Source organism: Jatropha curcas, chromosome 8 (genome assembly GCF_041381405.1).
Source record: "Jatropha curcas cultivar XTBG-Jc1 chromosome 8, XTBG_Jcur_1.0, whole genome shotgun sequence".
NCBI lineage: Eukaryota > Viridiplantae > Streptophyta > Magnoliopsida > Malpighiales > Euphorbiaceae > Jatropha > Jatropha curcas.
In genome coordinates, this window is record NC_143158.1 from 19523288 (window position 1) to 19538479 (window position 15192).

At 42.6% G+C, this 15192-nt stretch overlaps 1 protein-coding gene across 1 annotated transcript; it reads right to left on the reverse strand.

Moving 5' to 3' along the window:
* Positions 1-5338: 5338 nt before the first annotated feature.
* On the reverse strand, positions 5339-10532 carry LOC119369154 (uncharacterized). Its single transcript, XM_089725454.1, has 11 exons — positions 10290-10532; positions 9958-10202; positions 9542-9909; positions 8948-9441; positions 8681-8845; positions 8193-8574; positions 7747-7859; positions 7411-7662; positions 6890-7054; positions 6123-6694; positions 5339-5891 (listed from the first exon to the last, which is right to left on the reverse strand). Exons 1-11 carry the CDS (start codon positions 10530-10532, stop codon positions 5339-5341), a joined length of 3552 nt encoding a protein of 1183 aa, XP_089581580.1.
* Between the last annotated feature and the right edge of the window lie 4660 nt (positions 10533-15192).

The following is a 15192-nucleotide window of genomic DNA, read 5'->3' on the forward strand; positions in this document are numbered from 1 at the left end:
GCGTCCGTCAACATAGACTGAGTCAGTAAAAAAGTTGCATCGGGGCTGATTTTATAGGAAAAACCGTGCTGGAGGGCGGCAGCTGCCGCCGCGGAGGGCGGCCGCTGCCGCCCTGGCCGGTGGCCTCAGCCGCCTTGGCCGGCGGCCGCCGCCGCTGTGGCTTGTCCACTTTCTAGTTTTTCGTTTCGAAGGCTTTTTCGGGAGTTCCGTACCTCCAAAAAATATTCCGGGACCAGTTCTGTGATCCTCGTAATTTTCTGGACATTTCAAGTACCATATTGGCATACTTTCGGTGAACTTTTTCGAATGGCCTCCGGTTCGACCGGACTGTTTGCAGTCCAAAAAAACAGGCTTTTTGAGCCTCAAAATTTGAGTATTCACATTTCTCCGCCCGCTTGACGTAAGACACCTATCCTTCTGACTTTTCTTCCTTTATTTTATTTTGTTATTATTATTATTATTTTTTTTAATCACTCAAATTTACACTTAACTGTTGGAATTTTGTAACAAGTATGGGCATATGAGTATCGGATCTATCCCGGTGGTCCAAAAAGTGATACCTCTACTGAGGCTCAGTGGATTCCTCGATACTTGGCGCATCACCATCATACCTTGTCTAGTTTAGAGGATCCATACTTCTGGAGGCGCTATCTTAACGATAGGGCCTTGGCTGACGTGAGTACAAAGAATTTTCTGAGTAACGTCTCCTCTTTTATTTTTACTGTTAATTCGACTGACTTTTCTGTTTTGCAGCTCCTTCTGACTCCATGGGAGGGGGATGCTTGGGCAGCCTATCCTCCTCGTGCCCTAGCAGAGGTCCTCACCCGGTCCAGAGTCTTGCTTCATGGCTACTGGGTGGACCGGTATTATTTGGGGGAGAGGGTCTTCGAGATCCGTACTGCCATGGCCCAAAGATGATTGCCCGTCGCTCCTCCTCGCCACATGTGCATTTTAGAGGGGATGACTCCGGAGGACATATTGCTGGAATATGATGGCTTTCCCGCTAATGACTACCTGATACCTGGTGATTATGCCTCCTACCTCTCTACCCGATTGAGGACCAGATTGCTGGATGTCCGAGAGTACTCTCAGGTAACTCTCTTGTCCTCATCATTGATTCTCCCCATACTTTGGCCGAGTAATTAACCGGATTTCTTTGACTTATTGCAAGATAGGAAGAGGCATCGGACACCTGCCTTTTATGGGACACAGGCAGAGGCTGATGTTCCTACCGAGCCTGTGGGCGCCGTGCTAGGTGATGTCCCCTTCCCTCCGGGCATAGAGGTTGCTTTGGATCCCACTCTGGGCCTTGGAACGACCATTGCTATTCCTGCTGACCTCAGGCAAGCTCCGCCACAGCTACAGCTAGATCCTGAGCATGCCACACATGTAAGTAGAAAAACGAATTTACCAAGTCAGAGATATTTACCTTGGGGATTCTTTATTGAATGCCTTTCTGCGTTTGCAGGTGCCTGCTCAGAGATACTAGGAGCTTTACTAGAGGTTCTACTTTGCTCGAACCTACATCGCCAGCTTGTATCCGGAGCTCCACGAGAGGGTATGATTTTCTTGCTCTTTGCTTTTTGCTTTGTGTACTTCTCTTACCCTTCTCCCTTTTTATTTTCACAGGAGTTAGAGATCGGCAGGCTACGGAGGCATCAGTCCCGTCAGGCTACTGCTGTTTCTCATCTCCAGATGGAGGTTGACAGGCTCTGGACTAGACTGGAGGTGGAGGGGATTCCTTTGGATTTCTCCGAGGAGGAGGAGGATGATGATGATGGCTCTTTGTCTGACGATGCTCCACCACCTCCACCATCCTCTGTCAGGCAGGCGGCAGCTGGTCCTAGCCGAAGGTGACGTTCACTAGTCCTCTCCATTTTTGATCGCATTTTTATGATATTTTGTAGCTCCTTGGAGCACATTTCAGTATTATTTACATTTCTTTTACATTATTATTTACATTTCTTTTATTATTTACAATTTTTTGAGACTTCACTTTATTCCTGGATAAAGAAAATAAAACACAAAAAGGAAGTACCCCACTTACTTGCGAGAGTGGTTCATCTCGTTAATGCGGGCGTGAATGCCCAACTACCTTATTGCAAAACGGACGAAAGAAAATGAAATGAAAATTAATCAAAACCACAAAACCAAAAAGGAAATGTCCTACTCACCTGCCAGAGTGGTCCACCTTATTAATACGGGTATAAATGCCCATCTACTTAGTTCCAAAACAGACAAAATGAAATGAAAATTAAACAAAACCACAGAAACAAAAAAGGGAACGTCCCACTCACCTGCCAAAGTGGTCCATCTTGTTAATGCAGGCATAAATACCCATCTGCCATAGTGGTCCATCCTGTTAATGCGGGCATAAATGCCCATCTACCTTATTCCAAAACTTATCTCTGCCGAGGGTAGATGCCATGCCAGCTGGTGATAGCATCGCATTCATTGAAGCCTTTCCACTCCTATAAATAGAAGCCCCCTTCTTCGTTCTCTCCTCACTCTACTGCATTCAAAACAACCCTTTTCTTCAATAATCCTTTTCCTCCATGGCTTTCCGAAACCAAGTCTCATCCTTCGTTCAATCCATACCTGATGACCTGTGGCAAATCCACCCCATGAACCAACTAGCCTGGCTGAAATATTTCAAAGACTTGAAGCCTGACCATGGTTTCTTATCCTGACTTGTGAGGTACTTTAACCCTAACACTATGGTTTTTCGATTTGAAGACTCCGAAGTGACTCTGACCTATGAGGAGATGTGTGCCATGATGGGTCATCACCCTGAACAAGATGAAACTCTAGCTTTGCCCCCAGGCCCGAGATATGATTTGGCCGAGATTGCAGCTCTATGCCTGGTTTACCTTCCTGACGGAATAGACCCGGATCAAGGCCTTCCCTTAGAGCCTTTTCTTAATAGGGTTCTGTCCATGGATGCGAACCCCTCTTGGGTTCGGGCTTGTTGTTTCTTGTTGCTGAATGTGTATGCCATGAAGAATCACCAACCTGGAATTGGAGATTTCCGACTGTTGACCGTTGTCCGTGACATGCAGTTGTACCGTCGCACCATCTTTATGATGATCATGGGAGAGACCATGTGCTGGGTTAGGGATATTGCCCTTCAGGTCACCAATTTCAACATTCACCATCGGGGTTGCCTGATGTTACTGCAAGCCTGGGCTTTAGATAAGCTGAGCCTGATTCCTCCAGTCCAAGCTCGTTCAATTCCAACCTATGGGCCTGCCAATTTTTTCCCCCGTTCTAGAGGACAGTTTGATTTTAGAGATAGCCCCGTGATTCAGTGGATTTATCCTTGGTGGAGGATTGGACTAGTCACTGCCGGGAGCATGAACCTCAACTATGTGTTGTATGCTAGTCTCGATCGTTCCATGGCCTATCTTCCAGACAGGATCAACCGCTAGTATGGTATTATTCAGCGCGTTCCCAGAGTCCATAACTTTGAGAGTGGTCCCATGACGCAGAGTCTGTTGACCAACCTGGCTGATTGTTGGCGGAACCGAAATACCTGGTACATGGGTCAAGGGGCAATGCATGATACCGTGACACCTGAGTATGTGGACTGGTTTTACTCCCAGTGATAAAGTGGGTCTTGAATGGGTTGGTGTTTGATGGTCCAACCTCTAGGATGAATGCTGCCTTTTCTTTCATTCAGTTTCTTGTATTCCGGGAGGCCATGAGCTCCCAATCAATGTATCCCCTCTCTTTTTTTCAATGAATAACTCTGGTAGTTCTGTCTTTATTGATTCCTGCTTTCTGCACTTAGAGGCAACAAAAGACAACAAATCTTTTCTTTCGAAATTATTTGTTGGATTAGCATTTGGGCCTCCTGCCCTTGGATTAAGAAATGAAAGCATATAAAAGTGGATCTTTTGACTAAGGACAGAAATTTACATCTGAAAATAAAAAGATGGGGTGACTATTTTATCACCTGTAATATTTAGACAGATAAAATATGCAACTTCCTCATGTATGAACCTACTAAGTGCTAAGGACTTCATTCATGGTTTTTCTTTATCGATCCTTCCAAGGAAACCACTGAGAAAATAGCATTTGACCTCCTGATCACTGTCTAAAAGAATCCAATACTCATGCAGGACCAACAGCCAAAACATCTTCAAAACTAATGAGCAAATTCCGATCAAATAAGTAGAGAGGAAGGTCTTGTAATCATCAATAATACCCCAAAAACAAAAGGGAAGAAAAATTTGAAACTCAAGCTCTTTATTGATCTTACTTCTTTCAACATCATACAGAAGTAAAGAGAAACTATTTTAACACAATAGTCGCTCATTCTAACTACTCATTCGCCTATTCTCCTTCTAGTCAGGTTGATGGCATTGAGCAACCAATCGCAAGTCTGTCACAAATGTATGGCATAGATTTCACATTTAAACTAAGCACCATGCGTTAATCTCAAAATTTTTATTTATTTTATTTTTTTACACTCTAACTTTTGCCTAGGCCGCCCTTTACGGGTTTTCAACCTAGCGAGCTCATTTCTTACCTAGATTGCCCTTTCGGGTTTTCAACCTAGCCCCCTCTTCTTTTTTTCTTCTTTTTTTATTTTTTTTATTAATCGAAATCATCATCTTAGACTTAGAACCTTTTCATTTGGTCCTAATTACGATCCGATTAAAAGGCTTCCCTTCCGTAGTGACCAATTCAGCGGCACCCTTGTCCAATAGCTTCTGAATTCTGAACAGTCCATGCCAGTTGGGTCTAAATTTCCCTCTAGGATGACTCTGGGATTCGTGGTCTAACAGTCTGACCAACACTAAATCTCCATTTTTCAAAGCCCTTGGATGTACCCGCTTATTGTAGAAATGAGCAATCCTTCTCTTTCTCATCTGATCCTGGAATCTGGCATTCAATCTTCTGCCATCTAAAAGTGCCAGATCTTCGTACCTTTTCTTGACCCACTCTTCTTCGGTCAGACCAGCTTCCATAAGAACCCTGAGAGACTTCTTTTCAAGCTCTACTGGTAATACTGCCTCCATCCCATATACAAGCTCGAAAGGAGAAGCTCCATTTACAGATTTGAAGGTAGTTCGTACCTTTTCTTGACCCACTCTTCTTCGGTCAGACCAGCTTCCACAAGAACCCTGAGAGACTTCTTTTCAAGCTCTACTGGTAATACTGCCTCCATCCCATATACAAGCTCGAAAGGAGAAGCTCCATTTACAGATTTGAAGGTAGTTCGATGCCCCCAGAGTGTGAAAGGAAGTTTCTCAGCCCAGCTTCTATACTTCTCGCACATTTTGGATAGAATTCTCTTAATCTCCTTATTGGCAGCTTCCACTGCACCATTAGCTTAAGGTCGATAAGGAGAGGAATGGTGATGCTCAACCTTATATCTGTATAACAACTGGCCGACATCTGCTTGAGAGTGAGAACCATTTTCTGTAACTATGTGATGAGGAACACCATAGTGACAAAAAATGTTCTGCTCAATAAATCTAGCCACTTGTTTGGCAGTCAAAGTCTTATAAGACTGAGCTTCAATCCACCTGGAAAAGTAGTCTACGACGACTAGGATATACTGATGACCATTTGACGCTGCTGGCGTGATCTTGCCAATAATATCTATACCCCAGGCTGAAAAAGGCCAAGAAGGAGTTGTTGGGTGTAGTTCAACAGCAGGCAAGTGATTTTTGTTATCGTGGTACTGGCAGGCTTTACAATGACAAACATAATTGACACAGTCACCTTCCATCTGCACCCAAAAGTAACCTTGCCTCATAATCTTTCTAGCCAAACTCACGCCACTCAAATGAGTACCACAGACTCCCTCATGGATCTTCTTCATTATCTGTTCTCCTTCCTTCTTGCCTACACATCTTAGAAGCATTCCATCCCAAGCCCTCCTATACAGTTCACCATCGGCTAGGACATAATTCAACACCATTTTTCGTAGAACCAATCGGTCTTCTTTTGTTGCATCATCAGAAAAGGTTCCATCTTTCATGTACCGCAAAATATCCGTAAACCAAGGTTCTTCCTCTGACTCAACTTGATTCACAAAATGTTCTTCATAGCATGGCATATTTGCTGCGGTAATGATAAATGGTTTCTTTGGGACCTTTCTCAAATCTTGCCACATTGAGGCTAAATTTGCCAAAGCATCCGGGATTCTGTTATGAGTCCTACCTATGTGAGTAAAAGTGATCATGTCAAAGAGTGCTGCTTTCTTTAATAAGTACTCAACATAGGGCTTCAGTCTGTCTTCCTCAACTTTCCATCTTTCATTGGCATGTTCGATAACCAACAATGAGTCTCCTATCATCTCAACCACCTTAGCACCTGTTGCAAGAAGAGACTTGATTCCCATAATACATGCTTCGTATTCCGCCATATTGTTGGTGACTGGGAACAACCTTTTGCACATTGTTGTCACCTCACCATTGGGTGCTTCTATCACAATACCAGCTCCAGCTCCATTCCTATTGGCTGATCCGTCAAAGTACAGTTTCCAGACCCCTATTTCAATGCATAGCAAGTGTTCATTCAGAAATTCTAGCTCCCACAGTTCATCATCTGCAATGGGGTTCTCAGCCAGGAATTCTGCAACAACCCGACCTTTGACTGTCTTCTTTGTGACAAACTCTGCATCTACACTGGACATCTGTATTAGCCATTTGGACAACCGCCCTTCTAGAGTAGGTGTTTTCTAAAGATACTTCATAGGATCAATTTTAGAAACAAAGGTGACCCTGAAAGAATCAAAATAAGGCCTCAACTTCTTGATCGACCACACTACTGCCATACATGTCTTTTCTATGAAATTATACTTCTCCTCAATAGGCAGTAATTTCTTGCTAATATAATAAATGACCTTTTCTACTCCAGCAGCGTCTGGCTATACCAACATAGCTCCAACTCCTGCGTCCTCTACAGACAAATACAGAATTAAAGGTTCTCCTGGTCTAGGCGAACTTAACACCGGTGGATTCGTTAAGTACTCCTTTATATGGTCAAAGGCCTTCTGACAATCCACGTTCCATCTGACCGGCTGGTTCTTCCTAACTAGCTTGAAGATCAGAGCACAAGTAATAGATAATCTAGAAATGAACTTGCTGATATACTGGACCTTCCCCAAAAAGCTTCTCACCTGGCGCTCTGTTCTTGGCAGTTCCATGTCTTGAATTGATTTTATTTTGTCTGGGTCAATCTCAATCCCGTTAGGTCCCATAATAAAACCTAACAACTTCCCCTTTATTACTCCAAATATGCACTTTTTGGGATTGAGTCTTAAATTGTACTGTTTGACCCGCGCGAAGAACTTTTCCAACATCTCCGTATGATCACCATATCATCCACATATACCTCCAAACCTTTATGGATCATATCATGAAACAAGGTTGTAGCCATTCTTTGATATGTTGCCCCAGCGTTCTTCAACCCAAACGGCATGACCCTATAACAGAAAGTCCCGAAATCAGTAGTGAAGGCAGTCTTATGCTTATCAACTAAAGCCATCAGAATTTGGTTATACCCAGAGAATCCGTCCATAATGGAATAGCATCCCATTCCAGAAGCACTGTCGATCAAAACATCTATATGTGGAAGTGGGTAGTCGTCTTTGGGTGAGGCTTTGTTTAAGTCCCTATAGTCGACACAAAAGCTTAGTCTCCCATCCTTTTTTAGCACAGGGACTATGTTTGCCAACCACTCAGAGTAATGCACTACCTCCAAGAAACCCGCATCTAACTGCTTCTAAACCTCAGCCTTGATCTTTTCTTGCCACTTTGGCTTGACTCGTCTTCTTTTCTGCTTTACTGGCTTGATATTCGAATCGGTAGGGATGAAATGCTCTGCAATTGACCTGTCAATCCCTGGCATATCAGCATAACTCCAAGCAAAGACTTTCGAATTTCTCTTGAGACATTCTTGGAGATCCTTTCTGAGCTCGAGCTTAAAGTCTGATTCGATTTCGATTATTTTGGGATCTTCGACGGTGCTTAGATTAAATGCAAAATGATGCAATGCATTTATGTCAAATATGCGTGTGGTACAATCAATGCCATGAACGTGACAATCAGGAAAACAAGAAAACAAGTGATCAAAATTCACTTCCATTGATTGAAATAATAAAGGGAATCCATCCAAATCGTTCTCAAAACAATAATCAGAAAAACAAAAGACAGGATTAATAACTTGTTCAATACATTCATCACAACTATCTTTGATGGCTTGAACCACTTCCGCAGCATCAGGGACATCCTTGGTTTCTGGGGCAGCTTTCTCTTTCACCTCTAGCATCTTCCTCTCCGCTTCTTCTGCATCTTCTGCTGCTAGCAATGACTTGAGGATCCTCACCTTGGACTTCTGCTCTTGGATCACCTTTGAAGCTTCATCCCCAATCCTGAGAAAATCTTCAAATTTAGGCATCTTTTGTGACCATTCTGTGCCACTGCCTGCTTGGACCATGCCAATCATGAATTGTGTTCCATCTACCAATTGCTCAAGAGAAGGCTCTGGAGACCTTATGAGCTGTTCCTCAAAATCTGTCATGAAGATCTCCAAACCTGGATATGTCTTACCCCTGCTCTGAAATGCTCCGGAAGCCTCCGGGGTAAAGAAAATCCTGTTCAGTCCCGGCTCTTTTATCGGAGATTGGACTTCATACTTCTCTTTCTTCCGATACTCTGAGTACCCAAGTCTGCGTCGATGGCATAGGTTCAAATCTTCCTTGTAAATCTCGGCCTAGCCCCTTACCGTACTTCCATTGCATCTTCTTCATCATTTTACGGGAAAAAGGGCTCATCCTATTGACTGCACTTTTGTCTTCGGTGATTACAGCATCATCAATCATAGCCACCTGAAAACCAAATAAGGGCACAGCTGCCTCTATACCTTCCACAGCCGCCACATTCAATTCTTCCTGTGCATTAACAGTTACCACATCAGCGCCCTAAGGTACCTTAACTTTTCTGTGCAATGTGGATGGAATTGAACCCAAAGGATGAAGCCATGGCCTTCCCAACAGCAGAGCATAATTGGCCAAGATGTCCAAGACTACTATGTCCACCCAACTTTCTATCATTCCTATCGAAATCTTTGCCCTGAAGGTTCCCCTAGCGCTACGCATGGTGTTATCATAGGCTTTAACAACCATGTTAGATGGCTCGAGTTCTGACTCTTTAATCTTAAATTTGGACAATATTTTCAATGGGCATACGCACAATGCCGACCCGTTATCAACCATCACATTGCGGGTTTCTCGTCCATTAACAGCAACCTGGATGTATAGAGGTTTGAAGTGATTCCTACCTTCGGGAGGGAGGTCGGAATCAAAGAAAGTGATCTCACCAATCCTGCGTTGCAACACATTAATCATATCCACGTTCTGGATTCTGGCAGGAACTTCGACAAATGTCATAGCCTCCAATAAAGACTCTCTGTGTTCCTTTGAGGCTATGAAAAAAATCCCACAATGAGATGTCAGCCTTAGTCCTTTGTAGCTAGCTCAGCACTGAATTCGCTGTTACGCCGCTTGGTACTCTGTTTTGACTACTTTCACCTACTTCAGTAGCCTGCTTTTGTGCTTTCCCCATTTCATCTTCCTTCTTCTTCTCCTTGGGCTGTTCTTCACCCTTATCTGATGTTTTCTTTCCTGTCCCATCAATGACAACTTCTTTTCCTTTGACCTGGGAACTATTGTCTGGGTTATACACACGATCGCTCCGGGTCAAACTCTGAATGCCAACTTCATTTACATCCTCAGCGCTACTATAATACCATTGGTCTGCCTGATCAGCCAGACTGTTTTGGATTGCTAGCTGGAGCTGTTCATCTTCATTTTCTGGTACTTCGCCAACTTTGACTATGATGCTCCTTTCTATTTCAACCTTTACTGGCTTCTGTTCCGCTTCCTCCTCACTGCTGCAGTCATCCCAGATGTTCAACATGGCACACATCTTCTCTTCCAACTCTGCCTCTGCCAATACCAACTCTTCAGGCAGACCACTCCCAATCGCATTAACTGATCCACCCGTTTGAGACTTGTGGGGTGGATAGTTATACTGGTATTGCGGTAAGGGATTATTCCTTGTTCTCGGCTTATTGCGCTCAGAAGGCTTGGTGATCTTCCCACTATCTATCAGGTCTTGTATTGCATGCCTGAGCTGGAAGTAATTATCAGTAGAATGACCCTTGCATTGGTGATACTCGCAATCCTAATCAAGAAACCTACCCAGAATAGGCTTAGATGGATTAACTGGTAGCTTTGACAGCACACTGTTCTTGATGCAGGACCTCATGACCGTGCTTAAAGGTCTACCCAGATCCGTGAATTCCCTTCTCATTTTCTCGTTAACAGCTACAACTGTATTGTTACTCCCTGTTTGGTTTGTAGCAGCATTTCCAGCATTTCTACTTTGATCACTATAGGAAGACCGGTAATTACCAAACCCCCGGCTTTTCTTCTTCTCTTCTTTGTACAACTCTTCAATATTTAGCCCAGCCCTTTGCACTAAAGAAAAGTTGGTGAGAGGTTGGGCCAGCATCCTCTCCTTGAAGTAAGGTAGCAAGCTTCGACTGAAAACCCTGATCAGCTCCTAGTCCTTTGGCCTTATCTGGACCATGAACAGCTTTGTCCTCCATCTTCTGTAATAGTCGGAGAAGCTTTCATCCTTTTCTTGCCGTAAGCTCTCCAAATCACACAGGCCAAACTCATCACTGTCATCTGTTTTGAAGTGCTTGAGGAAGGCGATCTGAAGTTTGACCCAATCTCTCTGCGTCTCAATATCCAAACCATCATACCATCTCCTATAGCTTTTATGCAATGTCTGAGGAAATGCCCGCAATACATCCTCTTCATTATATCGGTTCATTTGTGCAATGCGAATGAACTTAGACACATGAGACCTTGGGTCGTTATCCCCTTCAAATATGGTATGCTTGAAGGTCTTGAAAGAAGTAGAACTTGTGGGCTTCAGAACATATTCAGTCACATGGAAATTGGTAACCGGGTCTTTCTCGTTTGAAACAGACATTTTCTCGACCTTATCTTTCAGTTCTGCCAATTGCTTAATTAGATCATTCTCAACCGGAGCAGCATTACCAGCAGAGGTTTGGTTACCCGAGGTGGGTTCTGGAATCTCTCTTTTCTCAACTATAGGCTAATTACTTGAAGCAGGAGGAACCTAATTCTGGGCCCTCTCTTGAGCAAAAGCAGCGGCTATTATCTCAGTAATAGCCCATAGCTGGGCCGAGGAAAAACTAGTCTCATTCACATTACCGTCAGCCATTTCAACCAGATCTGAATCAACAACCGTAGCAGGCGAACTTGGACTAACCATAGAACTAACCGGAGCAGGCTCGGGGATTAGGGACACTCTGACCAAACGTTTACTAGGACGTCGGTGCCAAACTCCCGAAATGATTTCCAAAGATGGATCAATTCTGACTGATAGATGAAAGGACCTGAGTTAAAGTAGGTTTTGCATGTATGCATGAAGAATAGAAGCACACAGGATGAAGAATGCAAATCTAATGTGCCAATGACCGGTATGGAAATAAGATCTCGTTTTCGACGACTGGACCTAAAATTCGGTATGAATAACATAGCAATTATTTACTTTGTACTCAAATATTTTTGGCATTATCTGTCGTCGACCGTTCCTTTTGGATTTTACAGTCGGCTATTTTCTCTCAAGTCCCCAATTTTTGCCTTGGAATGAATGAATTTCCAAGCGGGATACTTTTCGTTATTATTTATTTTTTGTGTCCTTACTTTTTGCCTTGGAACAGATGGTCCCAAGCAGGATCTTATTTTGACTAGTTACAAATTTTTGTAATCTTACGCTTACTCTCAGATAACGCGAGAAATGTGAAAACACGAAGGAGTCGCAACCCCTTTATAACTCCCTTTTCGTTTGGGTATTAATTCACTATAAACGATTGCATTATGTTATTCAAAATGAATTAGAGGTCCAGTCTCAAAATCAAGGTCAAACGTCCATACCGAAAATTAGCTCTTATTAATGCATGGCTGAAACGAAAAGTATTACGTGGTGCGTAAATGTCACAACAGATGAGCAGTTTATAACACATAGGGAAACGGGAGTTGGGAAATGCATGCCTTCCAACCTTATCTCTCCCACACACGAGTTCCGTTGGTATAAATTTCGACATCTGCTTCCTAGGGTTTGGTCTAATTTCGACAACCAACAGGGGGTTTTGAGATTGACGATATAAACTCTCGGAAATGAATGCGGCAAAACAGCAAACAGAAACATGTTTTCCTTAGGGGAAGTGACTAAGGCTTTCAACTACATGCATGGGCTTTAGTCCATTGGGCTTACAAAGTTCGGGTTCCGCAAACAGGATTCAGGCTTTTACATGGGCCTACTCCTTTTGATGCACCTTTAAAGGTAATAGGCTTGCGGTTGGTAAAAATTGCTAATTCTCGGGTGGATGTGCCTAAAACGCAAGGTTTAGGCTGGATCCACCTTTGAAATTAATAATGATACTGAGGAATAATATGGGTAGATAGTGGTGAGAAGAGAGAAATGCAGTATGGATGCAAGAACTTAGAAAAATAAGGAAAAGCAAAGAAACAAACACGGACGATTAAAGAATTTTTCAACGGCTTTCTAATAATTTTTAGAAAACGTAGGTTTAGAGTCAATTCCTAATTGCAACCATCTAGTTTTAAAAATAACCAGGGATTAGTGGGTGCAAAATCCCCAGTAGAGTCGCCAATCTATTTTCGTGCCGCCCCCGAGCGACCCGAAAAACGTGTCCTTTTGTTTTTGATGAAAAAGGGTGACAAAACGTTTTATGGGGGCCGATAAATCGGTCTTATAAAACATTTTTGAGTCGCCACCCATTTTTTCGGCAATGGGACCGTTTCCAATTTTGTTTTTACAAAAATGACTCCATTTTAAACCCAATTCTTTTTAAGGCCAAATTATTTCGAAAACTAGTCCGACGCACCAAGTGCGATTTTGGGTAAGGGAATTGGGTACGCCGGCTCGTTGGAAGTCGACGCCGGGAAAATCTGACCTCTTTTAACCTACGATTTCTAATTAATTTTTTTAGTTAGAAAAGCCAATTCATCTATTTAAACCCTACCCGAATGAATCGAACCGAGTTCCTATACGGAAAATCAATTAATCGTCCCAATCAAATTATATTACTACATCTGTAATCATCCAAATCATCCAAACCAAAATAAACCACATAAATAAAAGACCCGCTCTTGCCTTATGGTTAAAGGCGGGCCACAAATCGAACCTAAAAAGATACAGTCTACCCAATTAAAAATTTAAACCCGAAAAACCAAAAATCCAAAATCATGCATAATTACATTTTAATATTCTAAACTCAATTAAATTGCAATCTGCTCACAATTAGTCATCTTCGAATTTATTGGAAAAATTACATTTTACTTTGTACAAAATTCGTTAATTTTTGGAAGAACAAAAATTGTTTCTGGAATCCTAGAACAGTCGCGTCACGCAGTTGTTCTTTGGAAGAACAGCTGCGTGACGGAACTAATAGTCGCGTGACCTAACTGTTCTTAAAACTCCAGGTTCATCAACCGTATATTTTAGATTCACAATTAAAAATAGAATATTAAAAATACAATAAAATCGTGAACATGAACAGTTTCGTCACGCAACCTCCAGTTCCGTTACGGAACTGATAGCTGCATGACGCAACTAATCTGGGTAAAGAAATGATATTTTGGACATGAACAGCTCCAGCACGCAACTGCCAGGTCTGTTACGGAACTACTGGCTGCGTGACGCAACTGCTCTGGTCCGTGCTTATTTTTCAAACAGCTTATTTAAATCATTCTTTTATTTAAACATGCTTTAATAAGATCTAAAGACAGCCAAGAGTGAGTAGAATACCTTTTAACTAAGATTAAACTACTAAAATAATAGCAAAATAAATAACAATAAATAAAATACAAAGAAAGGTTTAGAGTAATTACCTAACCCTCAGACTGAGGATTATAAACGGCTTAAACACCTTAAAGAATGAGGATTAATGGGTTCCAGAAGCTCTGTCCACAAGGATTTAAATGCTTCCTCTTTTTTTTCTCTAGCTTTTTCTTCTTTTTATGATTTTCGTTTTTAACCTAATTGATGTCTAATGGCTGTTTTTTGTCAAGGGAACTCAGAAGAGTCTCTGGAGAAAGACTTAGCCGCTAGTGTATTTTTTCTGACGCCCTAAAAACCAGCCCCGAATAAGAGATAAAATGATGTATTTATAGAAGTAGGGCAACAGAGGATAGTTGTGTCACGCAGCTTATGGCTGCATGATGGACTCGATAGTTGCATGACGCGGCTCACTTTCTAGATCATTGCCACGTACTCAGACAGAATGAAAAATCGTTATGTCGGCATTCACGGTCACGTCATCTAGATTGGAGTTGCGTGATGCAACCGACAGTGCCGTCATGCACTTGATAGCTGCGTGACGCGATTCTTATGCAATCCAGACACATTTAAGTTGGTCTAATTTAAATCCTTGGATCAAAAGACTTCTAGATAGCAATAACCCTTCATTCCGCATCCTCATATCCTCATCGGATTAGGTGGGGGCATAAAGACACGTGTCAACATACCCAACTCCTAGTCCATCTCCCTCCTCTTACTAAGTTTGATCCCTTTGTAGAAGCGGAGGAGTTAGATAGGGGACATGACAATGCCCCATTACAGGTGAACTTCATCCACTCTTGTTATTCTATTTTTAGCTTTGCCCCAATATCTATTTTCCTTTTATTCACTGGCTGTGTTTTATTCTTGCAACAACAGTAGAGCGACAAGCGCACGAGAGGAAGCTCTGACTCTAGGGCTCTAGATACGGTTGTCATAGTTGGCAAGCCGAAGTATGGACCGGGTGCATCATTCTCTTTTATTTTGGACCGCACAGGTCAACCCGCTTAGGGCATACTGGAGACACATCTGGTGAGCCCGTATCGGATATCTCCACCTGGCTGCACCCATATGAGTACCTTCTGCTCTTTAATTCTGATTATTACTTTTGATTCTTCTTTTTTCTTATTGTCTACCCCTGCTTCATCCTATAGGTATCCATTGTCGATTATAATAAGGTGAGCCAGCTGAACGAGGCGACACGCCTCAAGTTTGTTGTGGCGAGGCTCTTCGACGAGCATGTCTCTATAAGTATAAATAGCCACAAAAGAAA

Bases quoted from the DNA above. Each gene is read 5' to 3' on its own strand.
- LOC119369154 (XM_089725454.1), bottom strand. From the start codon at position 10,532: ATGCTGGCCCAACCTCTCACCAACTTTTCTTTAGTGCAAAGGGCTGGG. The intron at 8,846-8,947 runs GTACCTTAGGGC...TTTGGTTTTCAG, and splicing joins CATTGCACAGAAAAGTTAAG to GTGGCTATGATTGATGATGC. The intron at 5,892-6,122 runs GCAAGATTTGAG...TGAACTGTATAG, and splicing joins GCAAATTTAGCCTCAATGTG to GAGGGCTTGGGATGGAATGC.